At 40.4% G+C, this 16,197-nt stretch overlaps 1 protein-coding gene across 1 annotated transcript; it reads left to right on the forward strand.

Moving 5' to 3' along the window:
- Window positions 1-14,323: 14,323 nt before the first annotated feature.
- On the forward strand, window positions 14,324-15,082 carry LOC109221524 (the record flags this gene model as incomplete). Its single annotated transcript, XM_019386004.1, has 1 exon — window positions 14,324-15,082. A coding segment is annotated over exon 1 (759 nt), but the record flags the coding sequence as incomplete, so codon positions are not given.
- Between the last annotated feature and the right edge of the window lie 1,115 nt (window positions 15,083-16,197).

The following is a 16,197-nucleotide window of genomic DNA, read 5'->3' on the forward strand; positions in this document are numbered from 1 at the left end:
TAGGGTCTCCACTCCTTAGTCGCCTTTTCCAACAACATAGGTCTCCGCTCCCTAGTTTAGATTATTTTTAGACATAGGGTCTCCACTCCTAGTCGTCTTTTGCAACATAGGTCTCATCCCCACTTGAGTTATTTTATAGTTACATAGGGTCTTCCACTCCCTAAGTCGCCTTTTGCCAACATAGGGCCATCAAACATAAACTCCTTAGTTGAGAATAATATAATATAAAAGACATAGGGTCTCAACTCCTAGTCGCCTTTTGCAACATAGTGTCCTCCCATTCCCTAGTGTTAGTTATTATTAACATAGGGTCTTCCACTCCCTAGTCGCCTTTGCAACAAAATAGTTCACTCCCTAGTTGAGATTATTTTAACAATAGGTACTCACTCCCTAAGTCGCCTTTTGCCACATAGTCTGCTCACTCCCTAGTTGAGATTATTTTACAAGGTCATTACTTCTCTAGTCCCTTTACAAATAGGGTCTCCACTCCCTAGTTGAGATTATTTTTTAGACATAGGGTCTCCACTCCCTAGTCGCTTTTGCAACATAGGGTTTCCACCCTAGTTGAGATTATTTTAGACATAGGGTCATCCACTCCTAGTCGCCTTTTGCCAAACATAGGGTTTTCCACTCCCTAGTTAGTTAATTTTAAGACATAGGGTCTCACTCCTAGTCCTTTTTCCAACATAAGGGTCTCCAATCCTAGTTAGATTATTTTAGACATAGGGTCTCAACTCCCTAGGTCCTGAAGATACTATTAGAGATTATTGACATAGGGTCTCCACTCCCTAGTCGCCATTTGCAACATAGGGTCATCACTCCAGTTGAGATTATTTAGAGCATTAGGGCTCCACTCCTAGTCGCATTTGCCAACATAGGTCTCCACTCCCTAGTTTGAGATTATTTTAAATGGTCTCCACTCCTAATCGCTTTTTGCCAAAATAGGGTCTCCACTCCCTAGTTGAAGAACTAAAAAATATAAATTAGAATAGGGTGTCCATCTCACTAGTCCCTTTTTCCAAAACATAGGGTCTCCCCTTCCTAGTTTGAGCCATTAAAGATTTAGACATAGGCTCACTCCTAGTGCTTATTGTCCATAACATAGGGTCTCCTCTCCAGTTGAGTTTAGATTTTTTAACAATAGGGTCTCCACTCCCTAGTCGCCTTTTTTTGACTCCAACATAGGGCTCCACTCCCTAGTTGAGTTTATTTTAGACATAGGGTCTCCACTCCTATGCCTTTTGCCAAACAATGAAAAGAGGTCTCCGTCCTGTTGAGGATTATTTAGACTAAGAAAACAGGGTCTCCACTCCCTAGTCGGCCTTTGCGCCAAAAACGGTCTCTCTTACTTAGTTGAGATTATTTTTAAATACATAGTGTCTCCAACTCCCTACTCTGCCTTTTGCGCAAATAGGCTCCTCTACTCCCTAGTTTGAGAAATATTTAGACTAAGAGGTCAATCACCTATTCGCCTTTTGCCACATAGGTCTCCAACTCTCTATTGAGATATTTTAGACATAGGATTCCACTCTCTAGTCGCCTTTTTTGCCAACATAGTGGATTGGTCCACTCCCTGTTGAGATATTTTCAACATAGGGTCTCCATCCACTAGTCGCTTTTCTTATCCGAAAACATTAGGGTCTCCATCCCTAGTTGAGACTTATTTTAGACATAGGGTCTCCACTACCTACGTTGATATTTTAGAACATAGTGTTCCACTCCCTAGGATTTTGACAACATAGGGTCTCCCTCCCTAGTTGAATTATGTTAGACATAGGGTCTCCACTCCTCTAGTTGCCTTTTGCCAACCATAGGTTCTCCCTCATCCTAGTTGAGATTATTTTAACATAGGTTCTCCACTATTTCTTAATCGCCTATTTGGCCACAACATTAGGGTCTCCACTACCTAGTTGAGATTATTTTCAGACATAGGGTCTCTCCACTCTTAGTTGCCTCTTTTGACAACATCGGGTTCTCGCTCCCTAGTTGAGATTATGTTTAGACATAGTCCTCACTCCCTAGTTCCCTTTTGCCAACATTAGGTCTCGCTCCTATGTTGAGATTATTTTAGACATAGGGTCTCACTCCCTAGTGCCTTTTCTCAACATAGGGTATCCGTCTCCCTAGTTTAGATTATTTTTAGACATAGGGTTCCACTCCCTAGTCGCTTTGCCCAACATAGGCGTCCTCACTCCCTAGTTGAGTTTTTTTTGACATAGGGTCTCCATCTCCTAGTGCCTTTGCCCAATTAACATAGGTCTTCACTCCCTATTGAGATTATTTTAGAGATAAGGTCTCCACTCCCTAGTTCCCCTTTTGCCACATAGGGTCCACTCCCCTAGTTGAGATATTTTTAGGACGATGGTCCACTCCCTTCCCTTTTGCCAAAAAGGTCTCCACTCCCTTTAGTTGAGATTATTTTGCCACATAGGGTCCATCCCAGGCTTTTCAACATAGGTCTCCGCTCCCTAGTTGAGATTATTTAGACATAGGGTCTCACTCCCTATCCCGTGATTTTTTATCCAACCATAGGGTCTCCACTCCTAGTTGAGATTATTTTAGACATTAGGGTTCCACTCCCTAAGTCGCCCTACTTATGCATTATAGGGTCTCCATCTCCGTATTTGAGTTTATTTTTAGAACATAGGGTCTCCCGCTCTTATCGCCTTTTGTCAACATAGGTCTCCACTCCCTAGTTAGATTATTTTTAGACATAGGCTCCTCCATACCTAAGTCGTCCCTTTGGCCAAACTAGGGTTTTCTCCGCTCCCTTAGTTGAGAATTATTTTAGACATAGGGTCTCCACTCCCAGCTCGCCTTTTGCCAACATAGGTCTCCTCTCCTAGTTGAGATTATTTTAGACATAGGGTCTCCACTCCCTAGTCCACGTTCACTTAGTTGAGATTATTTTAGACATAGGGTCTCCACTCCTAGTGCCTTTGCAACAGGGTTCTCCGCTCCCTATTGAATTATTAGATAGGGTCTCACCCTGTTGCTTTTTCAAATAAGGTCCTCCGCTCCTAGTGAGATTATTTTAGACATAGGAATCACCACTCCCTAGTCGCCTTTTGCCACATATAGGGTCTCCACTCCCAGTTGAAGATTTTTTGACATAGGTTCTCCTCCCTAGTCGCCTTTTGTCAACATTAGGGATCGCCCACCCTAGTCGCCTTTTTCCAACATAGGGTTCTCACTCCCTAGTCGCCTTATTCAACATAGGTCTCCACTCCCTATTTAGATTAATTTTAGACATGGGTTCTCTCCACTTTCATAGTCGCCTTTTGAATAAACAATCAGGGGGTCTCCACTCCCTAGTTGTTTTTCCAAGACATAGGGTCTCCAATCCTAGTTGAGACATATTTTAGACCATCTTTAGGGTCTTCATCCCTAGTCTCGAGCTTTATTTTTTAGACATAGGGTCTCCAGCTCCCTACAGATTCCCTTTATCAATGACATAGGGCCTCCACTCCCTAGTTGAGATTATCTTTAGGACATAGGTCTCCACTCCCTAGTGCCCTTTTTGCCAAACATAGGGTCTCTCGCTCCCTAAGTTGAGATTATTAGTAACATAGGGTCTCCACTCCTAGTACCGCTTTTGCCAACATAGAGTCTGCTTACTCCTAGTTGAGATTATTTTAGACATAGGGTCTCCACTCCCTAGTCGCCTTTGCCAACATACGGTTCGCCCACTTTCCTAGTTGAGTTATTTTAGACATTGGGTCTCCACTCCCTAGTCGCCTTTTGCCAAACATAGGCCTCCACTCCCTAGTTGAGATTATTTTAGACATAGGGTCTCCACTCCTAGTCGCCCTTTTGCCAAACATAGCGGTCCTCTCTCCCTAGTTGTATATTTAGACATAGGGTCTCCACTCCCTAGTCGCTTTGCCCACAACTAGGTCCCACTCCTAATTGAAGATTATTTAGACATAGGTCTCCACTCCCTAGTGTCGCCTTTCCACATAGGGTCTCCACTCCCTAGTTGAGATTATTTTAACATAGGTCTCACTTAGACCCTTTTGCATACTGTCTCACTCCCTAGTTGAGATTATTGTAGGACATAGGGTCTCCACTCCCTAGTCTCCTTTTGCAACATAGGTCTCCCTCCTAGTTGAGTTTATTTTAGACATAGGGTCTCACTCCTAGTCGCCCTTTTCCAACATAGGGTCTCCCACTCCTAGTTCGAGATTATTTAGACATAGGTCTCCATCCACCTAGCGCCTTTTTCCAACACTCATGGTCTCCCGCTCCCTAGTTGAGATTATCTTAGACATAGGGTCTCCACTCCCTTAGTCCCTTTTACCACCTAGGGTCTCCACTCCCTAGTTGAGATTATTTAGAACATAGGGTCTCACACTCCCTAGTCGCCTATTATCCAATTATAGGGTCTCCACTCCGTAGTTGAGTTTATTTTTAGACATAGGTCTCCGCGACTCTGAGTCGCCTTTTGCCAAATAGGGTCTCCCACCCCTAGTATAGATTATTTTAGACATAGGGTCTCCACTCCTAGTCGACTTTCCTAACATAGGGTCTCCGACTCCCTAGTTGAGTTTATTTTAGACATAGGGGTCTTCACTCCCTAGTCGCGTTTGCCAACATAGGTTCCTCTCCCTGTTGAGATTATTTTAGAACATCTAGGGTCTCCACTCACTAGTTGAGATTATTTTAGACATAGGTCTCCACTCCTACGTGCCTTTTGCTAACATAGGGTTCCGCTCCCTAGTTGAGATTATTTTAGACTATAGGGTTCCACTCCCTAGTTGCCTTTTGCCAAACATAGGGTCTCCGCTCACCTAGTGAGAATTATTTTTAGACATAGGCTCCACTCCTAGTTGCCTTTTTCCAAATAGGGTCTCCAGCTCCCTAGTTGAGATTATTTAATATATGGTCTCCACCCTAGTCGCCTTTCCAACATAGGGTCCCACTCCCTAGTGCCTTTTCCAATAAGTAGAGGTCTCCATCCTGTCGCCTTTTGCCAACATAGGGTCTACACTCCTTGTTGAGATTATTTTTAGACATAGGGTCTCCATCTCTAGTCGCCTTTTGCAACAATAGGGTTCTCCACTCCCTAGTTGAGCTTATTTTAGAAATAGGGTCTCCACTCCCTAGTGAGCCTATTTTAGACATGGGTCTCCACTCCCTAGTTAGAGTTTATTTTAGATATAGGGTCTTCCACTCCCTAGTTCGCCTTTTTCCAACAATAGTGGCCTCCCACTCCTAGTTGAGATTATTTTCAGACATAGGGTTCCACTCCCTAGTCTCCTTTTGGCCAACATAGGTCTCCGCTCCCTAGTTGATGTTATTGTTAGACATAGGTCTCCACTCCCTAGTCGCCTTTTGCAACATAGGATCTGCTCCTAGTTGAGATTATTTTAGACATAGGGTCTCCACTCCCTAGTCGCCTTTTGCCAACAATACGGGTCTTCCAGTCCCTAGTTGAGTATTATTTTAGACATGGGTCTCCACTCCCTAGTCAGCCTTTTGCCAACATAGGCTCGCACTCCTAGTTGAGATTATTTTAGACATAGGGTCTCCACTCCCTAGTCGCCTTTTTGCCAAATAGGGTCTCCGCTCCCTAGTTGTTGATTATTTTAGACATAGGGTCTCCACTCCCTAGTCGGCCTTTTGCCAACATAGGTCTCCACTCCTTAATTGAGATTATTTGAGACATAGGGTTCCACTCCCAGTGCCTTTTGCCAACATAGGGGTCTCCACTCCCTAGTTGAGATTATTTTAGACATAGGTCTCCACTCTCCTAGTCGCCTTTTGCCACATATGGTCTCCACTCCCTAGTTGAGATTATTTTAGACATAGGGTCTCCACTCCCTAGTCTCCTTTTGCAACATAGGGTCTCCAATCCCCGGTTGAGTTTATTTTTTAGACATAGGGTCTCAACTCCTAGTCGCCTTTTCCAACATAGGGTTCCACTCCTAGTTGAGATTATTTTTAGACATAGGGTCACTCCTCTAGTCGCCTTTTTCAAACAATAGGGGCTCGCTCCTAGTTGAGATTATTTTAGACATAGGGTCTCCAACTCCCCTAGTTGATATTATTTTGACATAGGGTCTCTACTCCCTATATCTTTTCCACATAGAGTCTTCCAACTCCGTTAGTTGAGAATTTTAACTAGGGTCTCCACTCCCTAGTCGCTTTTTCCAAACATAGGGTCTCCTCCCTAGTTAGAGATATTTTAACATAGGTCCACTCCCTAGTTGAATTATTTTAGATATAGGGTCTCATCCCTCAGTCGCTTTTGCCAAACATAGGGGTCTCACTCCCTAGTTGAGATTTCTTTTAGACATAGGTCTCCTCTCCCTAGATCGCGCTTTTTCCATAGGCCATCCACTCCCTAGTGAATTATTTTAGAATAGGTTCCCCTAGTCCCTTTTCCACAAGGTCACTCCCTAGTTGATTTTTATAAGACAGGTACTCTATTCCTTCCTTTTTCTCCTTCAGGTACTTATTTATTTTATGTAAAATAGTTTAGATTTTACAAATCACGAAATTTTCCTAGGAATGGTGCAGAAAAAATTTTGTTCGTATGTGTTTGCTTTTGGTGCCTAATACGTGTTTTCACCGGTGGAGGCCCACAAGGTTTGGGGATGAGAAAAAGAGAAGAAGTCTCACCCAATATAAAAGAAAAAGAAAAGATTGAACTCTATGTGCAGCAGCGGAGAGAAAGATGGCGGAACTGCCTAAAAGTATTGATCTAAGCCAGCTGTCTTTCCAGTCACCCGCTTGAATCGAAAAGCTGAAGAAAAAATGACATTGCAGTTGCCAGCGACACGAGCATTCAAGATTAGGTCAGAAGTCGCAGCGAGAACCAGCAGGACTCAGATTCAAGATTTGAAGGTTTTAATTAGGGAATTTTGTAATCTATAGTGCAGGATTATCTAGTTTTAGCGTTTTTATGTTTCATTTTGGCTGATAAGGTAGCTCAGAGCAAGCAACAGCAGCAATAGGTCTGTGAAATCACAGTTTCTGTACGTCCCAGCTTACCAAGAACATCATAACTACATTGAGCCTGATTCTTTATACAGCGAATATTAGCAACGGTCTGAAGAAGGTTCGGTAGGCTTATACAACAAAATCTTCTCCATGGCAATCTCTCAACACAGCCGGGCCACAAACATCCCCATAGATTGCTCACATGTCTTCACTCTTGCCTAAAAACCATCGCATTTACGAGCAAAAGAGGGGCAGCTTGTGGAGCATTGATAATTTTTGCCATATATTGAAATACTCCTATAAAATTCCCAGCGAAAATAGATGTTTTGTTAGATTAATTTGCCATTTTAGGAATTTTTGTAGAATTTCCGATCTTAATTATTTGTATTTTTTGTGCATGTTTAATTTATTTAAATCATGAAAAATTATAAAACTATCATGCATTTGCATTTAGGATTTGTTTTTGTATATTTAGAATTAATCAGTAATTATTTGTTTTATAAATATTTGAAAATCACAAAATATAGCTCATTTTACATTTTTATCATTTAAATTTTAGTTTGTTGACTTTTCTCTTTTAATTTAGAATTAAGTGGTGTTTGTTATTTTTATAATTAGTTAAATAGTTTAATTTCATGTCTTATATAATTTAGGATTTTTAATTATTAGGATTTTTAATTTCACAAAAAAGGGGGAAAAGAAAAGAGAAAAGAAAAGGATTTAAAAGGATTTTTGGATTTGGGTTAATTAACCAACGACCCAAAATTCGACCCAAATCTAACAAAAATTGCACCCAAAATCCAGGCCCAAACACCAGCTAACCCGGTCCAGCCCCGTTTAACCCTAAACAACCCCGTTTTATTTTGATTTAATCTCAGCCGTTGGATTTTATCAATCCAACGGCCCGGAACTGATCGATCACTTAGTATATAACTATCCTAAAACCGGCCTACCCCCCCCACCCCCAAAACCAAACCCTTTTAGTCTCCATCTCTCTGTATCTCACCTTCACCCCAAGAAACCCTAGCCGCCCATAAATCCCACGTCGCCTCCACTGTGAACCACCACCGGAAATCGCCTCACGGCGGTTCAGGTGGTCCAATCGTTCCCAAAATGATACCACGAACTCCCTTGCACCTCCCCATTCCAATTCTTCACTCCCCTTACTTCGAATCAGGCCCAAGCTATTCAAATCTTAGATTGAAAATCCGGCTGAAAAACCTAAATCCTCCAAACCTCACCATTGTAACATCCCATACTCCCCTTTCCCTCCTCGTCTTAGATCCTTGATCAGTTTGTCCAGAATCCTCGCCGGATTGTGTGAATTTTAGATCTAAGAGTCAAACTTAAAACCCCAAATCGACCCCAAAGCTCATCTGCTTCTTTTTTCTTGAAAGTTAAGTCTCCCGGAAGTCCTTTCTTTCATGGAGATCCAGTTAAAGCCATACAAGGCCGGACCTCTTGAAAGAAAAGACCTCTGTTGGTCAAGGCGAAGACGAAATTCAAGGGTTTCTGTCGATTGTTTTTTCCAGTCACCATGGTAAGCTACTGTCATCCGTTTTCACCTTTTCATTCTTCTTTCTTTTCCCCTTCTTTCTTTTTCAATTGTCGAGTCAGTTTCTTCATAGGTTGATTTTCAGTTTTGTAAAAATTGATTACTCTTTGAATTGTTTAGTTAGTAATTTTGCTCTTGGGCACATTAGTTTGTTTTCAGAATCATTCCGGTTTGTTTGTTCAAAGTTACATTTGGTTTGTTAATTTGGTTTAGTTCAGAGTCAACCTAATTTGTAGGATTATTAGCAGTTTCATTCATGTTTTGAATGCATCGTTCAATTAGCTTTTATGTTGGTTTGATTCCATGATAATCTAGGGTTTATTATGAATTTATTTAATATGTCAATTGAAGCACGTTAGATATGGTAGTTTAGTTTTGAATGCTTTAGGTTAATAAAGGCTAATATTAGAAGTATAAACTGATTGTTTGTTCCCATTTGCTTTCTAACTAATGAAAGCATAAATTAGATTAATTAGGTTTCTATAATCAGTTCACGTTTGGTTTTAGTATCCTTTAGGGTTAATTAAATAAGCAATTGGTCAATTGGTTAGTTTTAAGATGGAATGAAATCAGCATGTTTTGTTTCAGCATTAATTTTGTTTTTTCTGATGCTTTCTAATTTTGTTTAGCCTGATTTAGAAATTAAGGGAACCTTAGGGGGTTTATTTGAATTTAAAAGTTAGGATAGAACCTGAAATAAGTAGTAACCTAAAGGGTAAAAAGGATTTTCTGCCTAAGCTAAAAATCAAAAATATTCTAGAAATGTACAGCTGTCCTAGCTATTAGGAAAAGATGCTGAATTATAGGACAGTTGTACCCAGGGCTGTAAAAAAGGACAGTACTATTATTCCCTAGGATAAGGAATATGCCTAAAAGATACCCTCCCCTAGGCAGCCTATATACGTCCTCTTATTCTGATTGACACACACACAAGATATTTTCATACACGAAATTGATCAGCATTTTACTGCAAAAAAATTCCATTCTCCTACTGAAAATTCAGAGTCAAAAAAAAATCTTAACCCTCTCATTTTTCTCTGATTCTTCACAAGTTTAAAAACATGCTATGAAAAATAGAGAGTTTTCTTCTTGGTCTACTAGCTGGGGACTTTTGGTTTCAGCTGGTTTGTTTTGGGTTCAGAAGTTTGATCCTCTGGGTTGGTTGAAGCTGTTTGTTCATTGTTGCTGTTCTTGCTCCTGAAATTTCTCTAACAGTCTCACTTTCATTTTGCCGATACTTAACTATTGCATCAAGGTATATATGGCTCTTTTTCCTCTGTTTGATTTCTATGTAATTGAGACTTGCAGATGAATATGAGTTTTTTTATCTTGGTTGATACTGTTCATGTATGTCTTGTTAAGTTTTGCATGCTGAAATTGCAATGGTGTTACAACTATTCTTTATCTCAAAATACCCGAATTTCTTCACCTATAGCTTCTGTAATAATGCTCTAACTTCTTTGATAGTGCTAATTCTCTCCTGCTAGTATGCATTGCTTTTTCTTCTTGCAATGATTAGTCAATATGTTCAAACTTTTCCCTCCTTAGACCAGGCTGGTTCATTGAGCCTGACCCTTACATGGTCAGGTCCATGGACTAATCCTCCTTTTTTTTACTCCCATTGAGTTCACTTTAGCACTTCACCAAAGCAGCCTGCCATGATTTTGAGCTTGGAACTTATGGTGGTTCATGTGTTTAACCCTTAACATGGTCAAACTCATGAATCATTACAGTTTTCTGCGTTAGGTGTATAAGTGTTGCGCCTGACAGTATAGAATGTTAGTATAACTGAAGTATTTTTTGTGAATTTGACCCTTTCACATGGTCAGATCCATGAAAATACTTAGAAAACAGAGAAAATAGAGGTTGATTTGGTAGTGAGAAACTTCAGGTTGGGAGCCTAAGAACAGCTTGTGAGAAGCAGCTCAGTAGCTGACTTCTTGCAGATCTCATGCTTTGGTCCTCAAAAAATTTGATGGAAGGAATTTGAAACAAGAAGAAGCTTTCAATTTTTTACTACTTTACTTTTTGTAGAATTTCCTTTAAATAATAGTTGTTAGGTAATACTAATTAAAGGCTTCATTGTATAAACTATGGGACTTACAATACTGTAAATGGACTGTTAATTTTTAATTTAAGCTTAATTATTAGTAGTCTTTCAATAGTAAATTTTCCTTTTGCAATGGATATGTTTAGAGATGTATGTAAATATTGAGTTGGATTGCATTGGCAAGCAGGCCCAAGTCTTGGGCCCATTCGATGCAAGTCTGGCTTGTGCCATTAGGCCTAGGCAGTTGGACTTCACAGCTTGCCCAGCAGCAGTTGTTTCGTTCACTGAGTACTAAATGCACATCCAATGTGCCTTGCAAATTAGTATGTCAGAACTAGTTTTCGAACTAGTCTTGTTTTGATTTCTTCATTCAAGAGTTGTTTCGTTTCAGCTTTTCCCTCTAATTCATGTATTGGCTAAAAGGTAGATACGCCCAAATTAGAAAATATAGCCATCTGGGCCCGCCTGAAGTTGAACCCAATGTGGGTTACCTAATTCAAATTTGGTAATAATGCCTTTAAAGTTCCCTTCTGATCTCCGGGCCAAGTGGTCAGCCCAAATTTTGGCTCTCAAAGCTGATATGCTAACCAACGCTATTGATCCTTTCCTTCTTGACCAAAAATGATTTATAAAAAATAAACTTAGTTTTATAGTTGATAGCCTCTTTTCCAAGTTCAAGTTAGTTTTTAATGAGTACATCTTTAGATTCCCTTAATCAAATAAGTTTCTTCCAAAAAACCATTTGAGGTGTGCCATGTTTAAAACACATAACATATGGCCCTTATGAACTTAATTAAAATTTGTAAAATTGAGGTGCGCCATGTTAAATAAAACGCCTAAGTCCATGGCTCTCATATAATTAATAATAACTCTTTTTAAAATCGGGGTGTGCCATTATTTTAATTTTCCATGGCCCTTGCAAACGTTGTTGTTAATTTGACCAATCGTAGTTTGCATTAGGCCCGATTTAGATTAGTATTGCGATTATGTATACGTTCGCGTACTGGAGGGATGCGTTCGCGCAACTTCAACCAAACTTTCTTAATTAATCAACAAAAGCGTTATTAAGCGTGGACACGTTCGCGTGACATGATTTTGACCCGCCAAAAGAAAAGAGTATACGTAGGCGTAACTCAATTCTTTAATTACTAATAATCCAAGTGATTTAAAAGAGGTAAAAAGATAAAGGCGCATAGGTCCTAAAATGAGTAGTTAAACAATTTAAGCCAAGTAATAATCACTAAGCGACCGTGCAAGAACCACGAAACCCGGGAATGCCTAACACCTTCTCCCGGGTTAACAAAATTCCTTACTTAGAATTTCTGGGTCGCAGACTTTAAATAAAGTCCAAAACTTCCTCGATTTGGGATTTAAAATAAACCGGTGACTTGGGACACCATAAATTATCCCAAGTGGCGACTTTGAATTAAATAAAATAATCCCATTTCGAATAATGTCACTTTAATTGGAAAAACTCCCATATACCTCTCGGGGTGGGTAGAAAAAGGAGGTGTGATAGTGGCTGCAGTTATGATAATACAAGGTTATGAGCTAGGAAAAGGCTTGGGGGCACCATTGCAAGGAATTTTGGAGCCTATCTCTCCGTTCGGTAACCAAGGTACTTTTGGCTTAGGCTTCGGGCCAACACAAGCAGACGACAACAAAGTCAAACACCGCAAAAAGCATGGACGGGTCTTGCAATAGCCTATCCCTCATATTTTCTACACTCTTGTCAAGCCACAACTCCAAGAGGGTCAAAATTCCTCGGCGCATGCAAACATTGATGAAATTTGCCATGGCCTCAGCCAAATGTTTTCTAAAGTAAATATGATCCAGTCTGGTGAAGGCACTAGTCGTGCCTATATGCAACTAATTGGCCCAGACACCATGCTCAACAGCTGGGAAGCAACTCCTCTGCCCACAGGAAGGAGTCTTGGTAGTTTGCTTTGCAGCTTCCTTTTGGTATTTTGAGTTACTTTCAGGGTTGTAATCCAAACATCTCAGTATGATTATTTTGTTTTGATGTTAACCCTTTTATCCTTTCGAATTCAATGAAATGCATTTCAGTTTCCTATTAAGTTTTGTATCTTTTCCCTTTCCTAATTCCTGTCATTTTATTTCAATTTCAGTTTTGTTAATGTCGGCTTTCATAACATGACATGCATGCGGAATTCACGACCAGATCTTAAAAGGCTGTCTAATATCGAAATAATGCATCAAGAGGTTGAATATGATGAAGATGAGGTTGTCGAAGAGATAAAAAGAGAGTTGGAACAATTTGAAAAACAAGCCTAAGTCCAATCTCAATGAAACCTAGCCAATTAATATCTGAAGTAATGAAGAAGTTAGAGAAACGAAGATAAGCATTCACACTGAACAAAAAACCAGAGATGCCTTGATTCAACTTTTATTTGAATACAGAGATGTGTTTGCTTGGTCTTACGATGATATGCCGGGTTTAAGTGCTGATCTAGTGGTTCATAAGCTTCCTAAGTATCCTGGTTTTCCACCAGTCCAACAAAAGCAACAAAAATTTAAAACAGACATGAGTGACAAAATCAAAGAGGAAATAATGAAGCAACTAAGCGCCAATGTGGTCAGAGCTGTCTGATGGAAATGTTGTGTCTGTGCTTAAGAAGGATGGAAAAACTAGAGTTTGTGTCGACTATAGGGACCTGAACAAAGCAAGTCCAAAGGATAATTTTTCTTTGCCAAATATCCACATTCTTGTAGATAATTGCACAAAGCATGAGATACAATCATTCGTGGAATGCTACACTGGGTACCACCAAATTCTAATGGATGAGGATGATGCAGAAAAGACCGCTTTCACCACTCCATGGGGTACTCATTGTTACAGGGTCATGTCGTTCGATTGAAAGAATGCAGGGGCAACTTACATGAGGGCCATGACCACCAATTTTCATGACATGATGCACAAAGAGATTGAAGTATATATAGATGATGTCATCGTAAAATCAAAGACACAAGCTGATCACATGTACGTTTTGAAAAAGTTCTTCGAACGCCTTCGAAGGTATGACCTTAAGCTTAATCCAGCCAAGTGTGCATTTGGGGTTCCATCTGGGAAACTCCTCGGTTTTATAGTCAGCCGGAGAGGCATTGAACTGAATCCATCCAAGATAAAGTCCATTCGAGATCTGCTACTCCCGAAGAATAAAAAGGAAGTCATGAGTTTGCTCGGGAGGTTGAACTACATCAGTAGGTTCATTGCTCAGCTCACAACCACGTGCGAGCCCATCTTTAAGTTGCTGAAAAAGGGTGTCGCTATCAGGTGGAGGGACGATTGCCAAAAAGCTTTTGACAGGATCAAATATTATTTGCCAAAACCCCATGTACTGGTCCCACCTGAACCTGGTAAGCCTTTGTTTTTATATCTATCTGTGATGGATAATTCCTTTAGATGCGTTATGGGGCAACATGATGCAACAGGCAAAAAAGAATAGGCAATCTATTATTTGAGCAAGAAGTTCACCAATTATGAGGTTAAGTACACCCTTTTACAAAGGACATGTTGTGCCTTGACTTAGGTCGCTCAGAAGTTGAGACATTATCTTTTGGCCTACACTACTTACCTTATATCCAAAATGAATTGTATGAAGTACATCTTCCAAAAGCCAATGCCCACTAGCAGGCTCGAAAAATGGCAAATCCTGCTCATAGAGTTCGACATCGTCTATGTCACTCGCATCGCGATGAAAGCCCAAGCTTTGGCAGATCATTTGGCAAAGAATCCAGTTGATGATGAGTACATGCCACTCAGCACATACTTCCCAGATGAAGAGGTCAACTCAATAGAGGAAGTAGTTCCACACGATAACCCTGTATGGAAAATGTATTTTGATGTGGCTGTCAATATCAAAGGAGTTGGTATCGGAGAAATCCTTATCTCACCTAATGGACATCATTACCCTGCAACGGCCCGACTTCGGTTCTTCTGTACCAATAATACGGCAGAATACGAAGCTTGTATCATGGGTCTGAAAATGGCCATCGATCTGGATGTGCATGAACTATTGGTTATGGGATATTCTAACTTGCTAATCCGGCAAGCCCAGGGCAAATGGGAGACTCGAGACATCAAGCTTACTCCATACAGAAAATGTGTGCAAGACTTGAGCAAAAGATTCAAATCTATCGAGTTCAGGTACATTCCCTGGTTTCACAACGAGCTAACCGATGCCTCTGCTACTTTAGCCTCGATGCTCTCTTATCCAGGCAACACTCATATTGATCCACTAGAAATGCAAGTTCGAAATCAACACGGTTACTGCAATACAATTGAGACAGAACCAGATGGTGAACCATGGTATCATGACATAAAACGATTCCTGAAAACAAGACAATATTCAGAGCATGCCAAAGGAGATCAAAAAAGAACTATAAGGCGGCTCGCCAGGGGTTTCTTATTGAATGGGAAAATTTTGTACAAGAGGACCCCAGATTTAAAGTTGTTGAGATGCATTGATGCCACAGAAGCGGAGCGGATCATAAACGAGGTGCATTTGGGGGTATGCGGACCTCACATGAATGGATATGTTTTGGCGAAGAAGATTCTACGGGCAGGGTATTATTGGCTTACTATGGAGCTGAAAGTACAAGAGGGGGGGGGGGTGAATTGTAGATAATTAAAGTTAATCGTTAACAAGTTGGCTTAAAACCTAAGTAGTCGACTAATATGGCAATCTTGCAGATATAGTAATTTGAGGAAATAAGGAGAAAGTAAATGCAAAAATTTAAAGACACCAGGAATTTTTATACTGGTTCGGATTCAATGTGAATCCTAATCCAGTCCCCTTGGGTTGCAAGGGATTTCTCTTCAAGTGAATAAGTTTTCTTTTGAGTACAGAATTGATGTATGTCGCCCAGTTTCTCTAGCACTCGTTTGATACAATGCCTCACCAGTTGTATGACCTCTTTCTATTCCTGACTTGTTACACAGCAGATCTATATAGGCAACTATGCTTGTTTGCAGTAGAATGAAGAGAGTTATTTTGGTTTGATCAAAGTATACTAAGGATGGAGTTACACTGTGAATTTATACAAGGATCAATGGTGAAGGCTTGTCAACCCAAGGGTTTTGATCCTTGGAAAGAGTTGATTCTTTCCAAGAATAAAGAACTATTCGTTGCTTCTCTTCAGACCTTTTCCTTCGGCAGATAACGGGTTTGACAGGATTCTTCCTTGATTGTTGGACCTTCCAATCTTGACCGCTGTCTGGATCTTCTAGCTTTAATAGTTCTTCAGTGATTTGATCTGACTCGTCAATCACATATTGCGTTGAATCTTTATTCCATTATGGCAGATTTGATTTCCCAAAATCATGGAGCTAATCCTGATTTGCTGATGTAGTACTGTTTCTTTCCTTGTACATCGTAAGTATTTCAGACAGCTTCCCTTCTGAATGATTTCCTTCCTTGTTCGACATAGCCGTTCCAATAGTTCCTTTTTACTTCTTTGAACTCCTGCACATGCATATTAATTGCATCATTAAAATATGATCTAACAGACCCTACCACCACTGCGCAGGCTACTGACTCCCATAGCGCTTAGTGCGCCTCAGGGAGCCCCTTACACTCTATGTTTTTTTTATGCATTGGGGACAATGCATGCTGTTCAGTTGGGG

This window comes from Nicotiana attenuata, unplaced genomic scaffold (assembly GCF_001879085.1).
Source record: "Nicotiana attenuata strain UT unplaced genomic scaffold, NIATTr2, whole genome shotgun sequence".
In the NCBI taxonomy this organism is placed as follows: Eukaryota; Viridiplantae; Streptophyta; class Magnoliopsida; order Solanales; family Solanaceae; genus Nicotiana; species Nicotiana attenuata.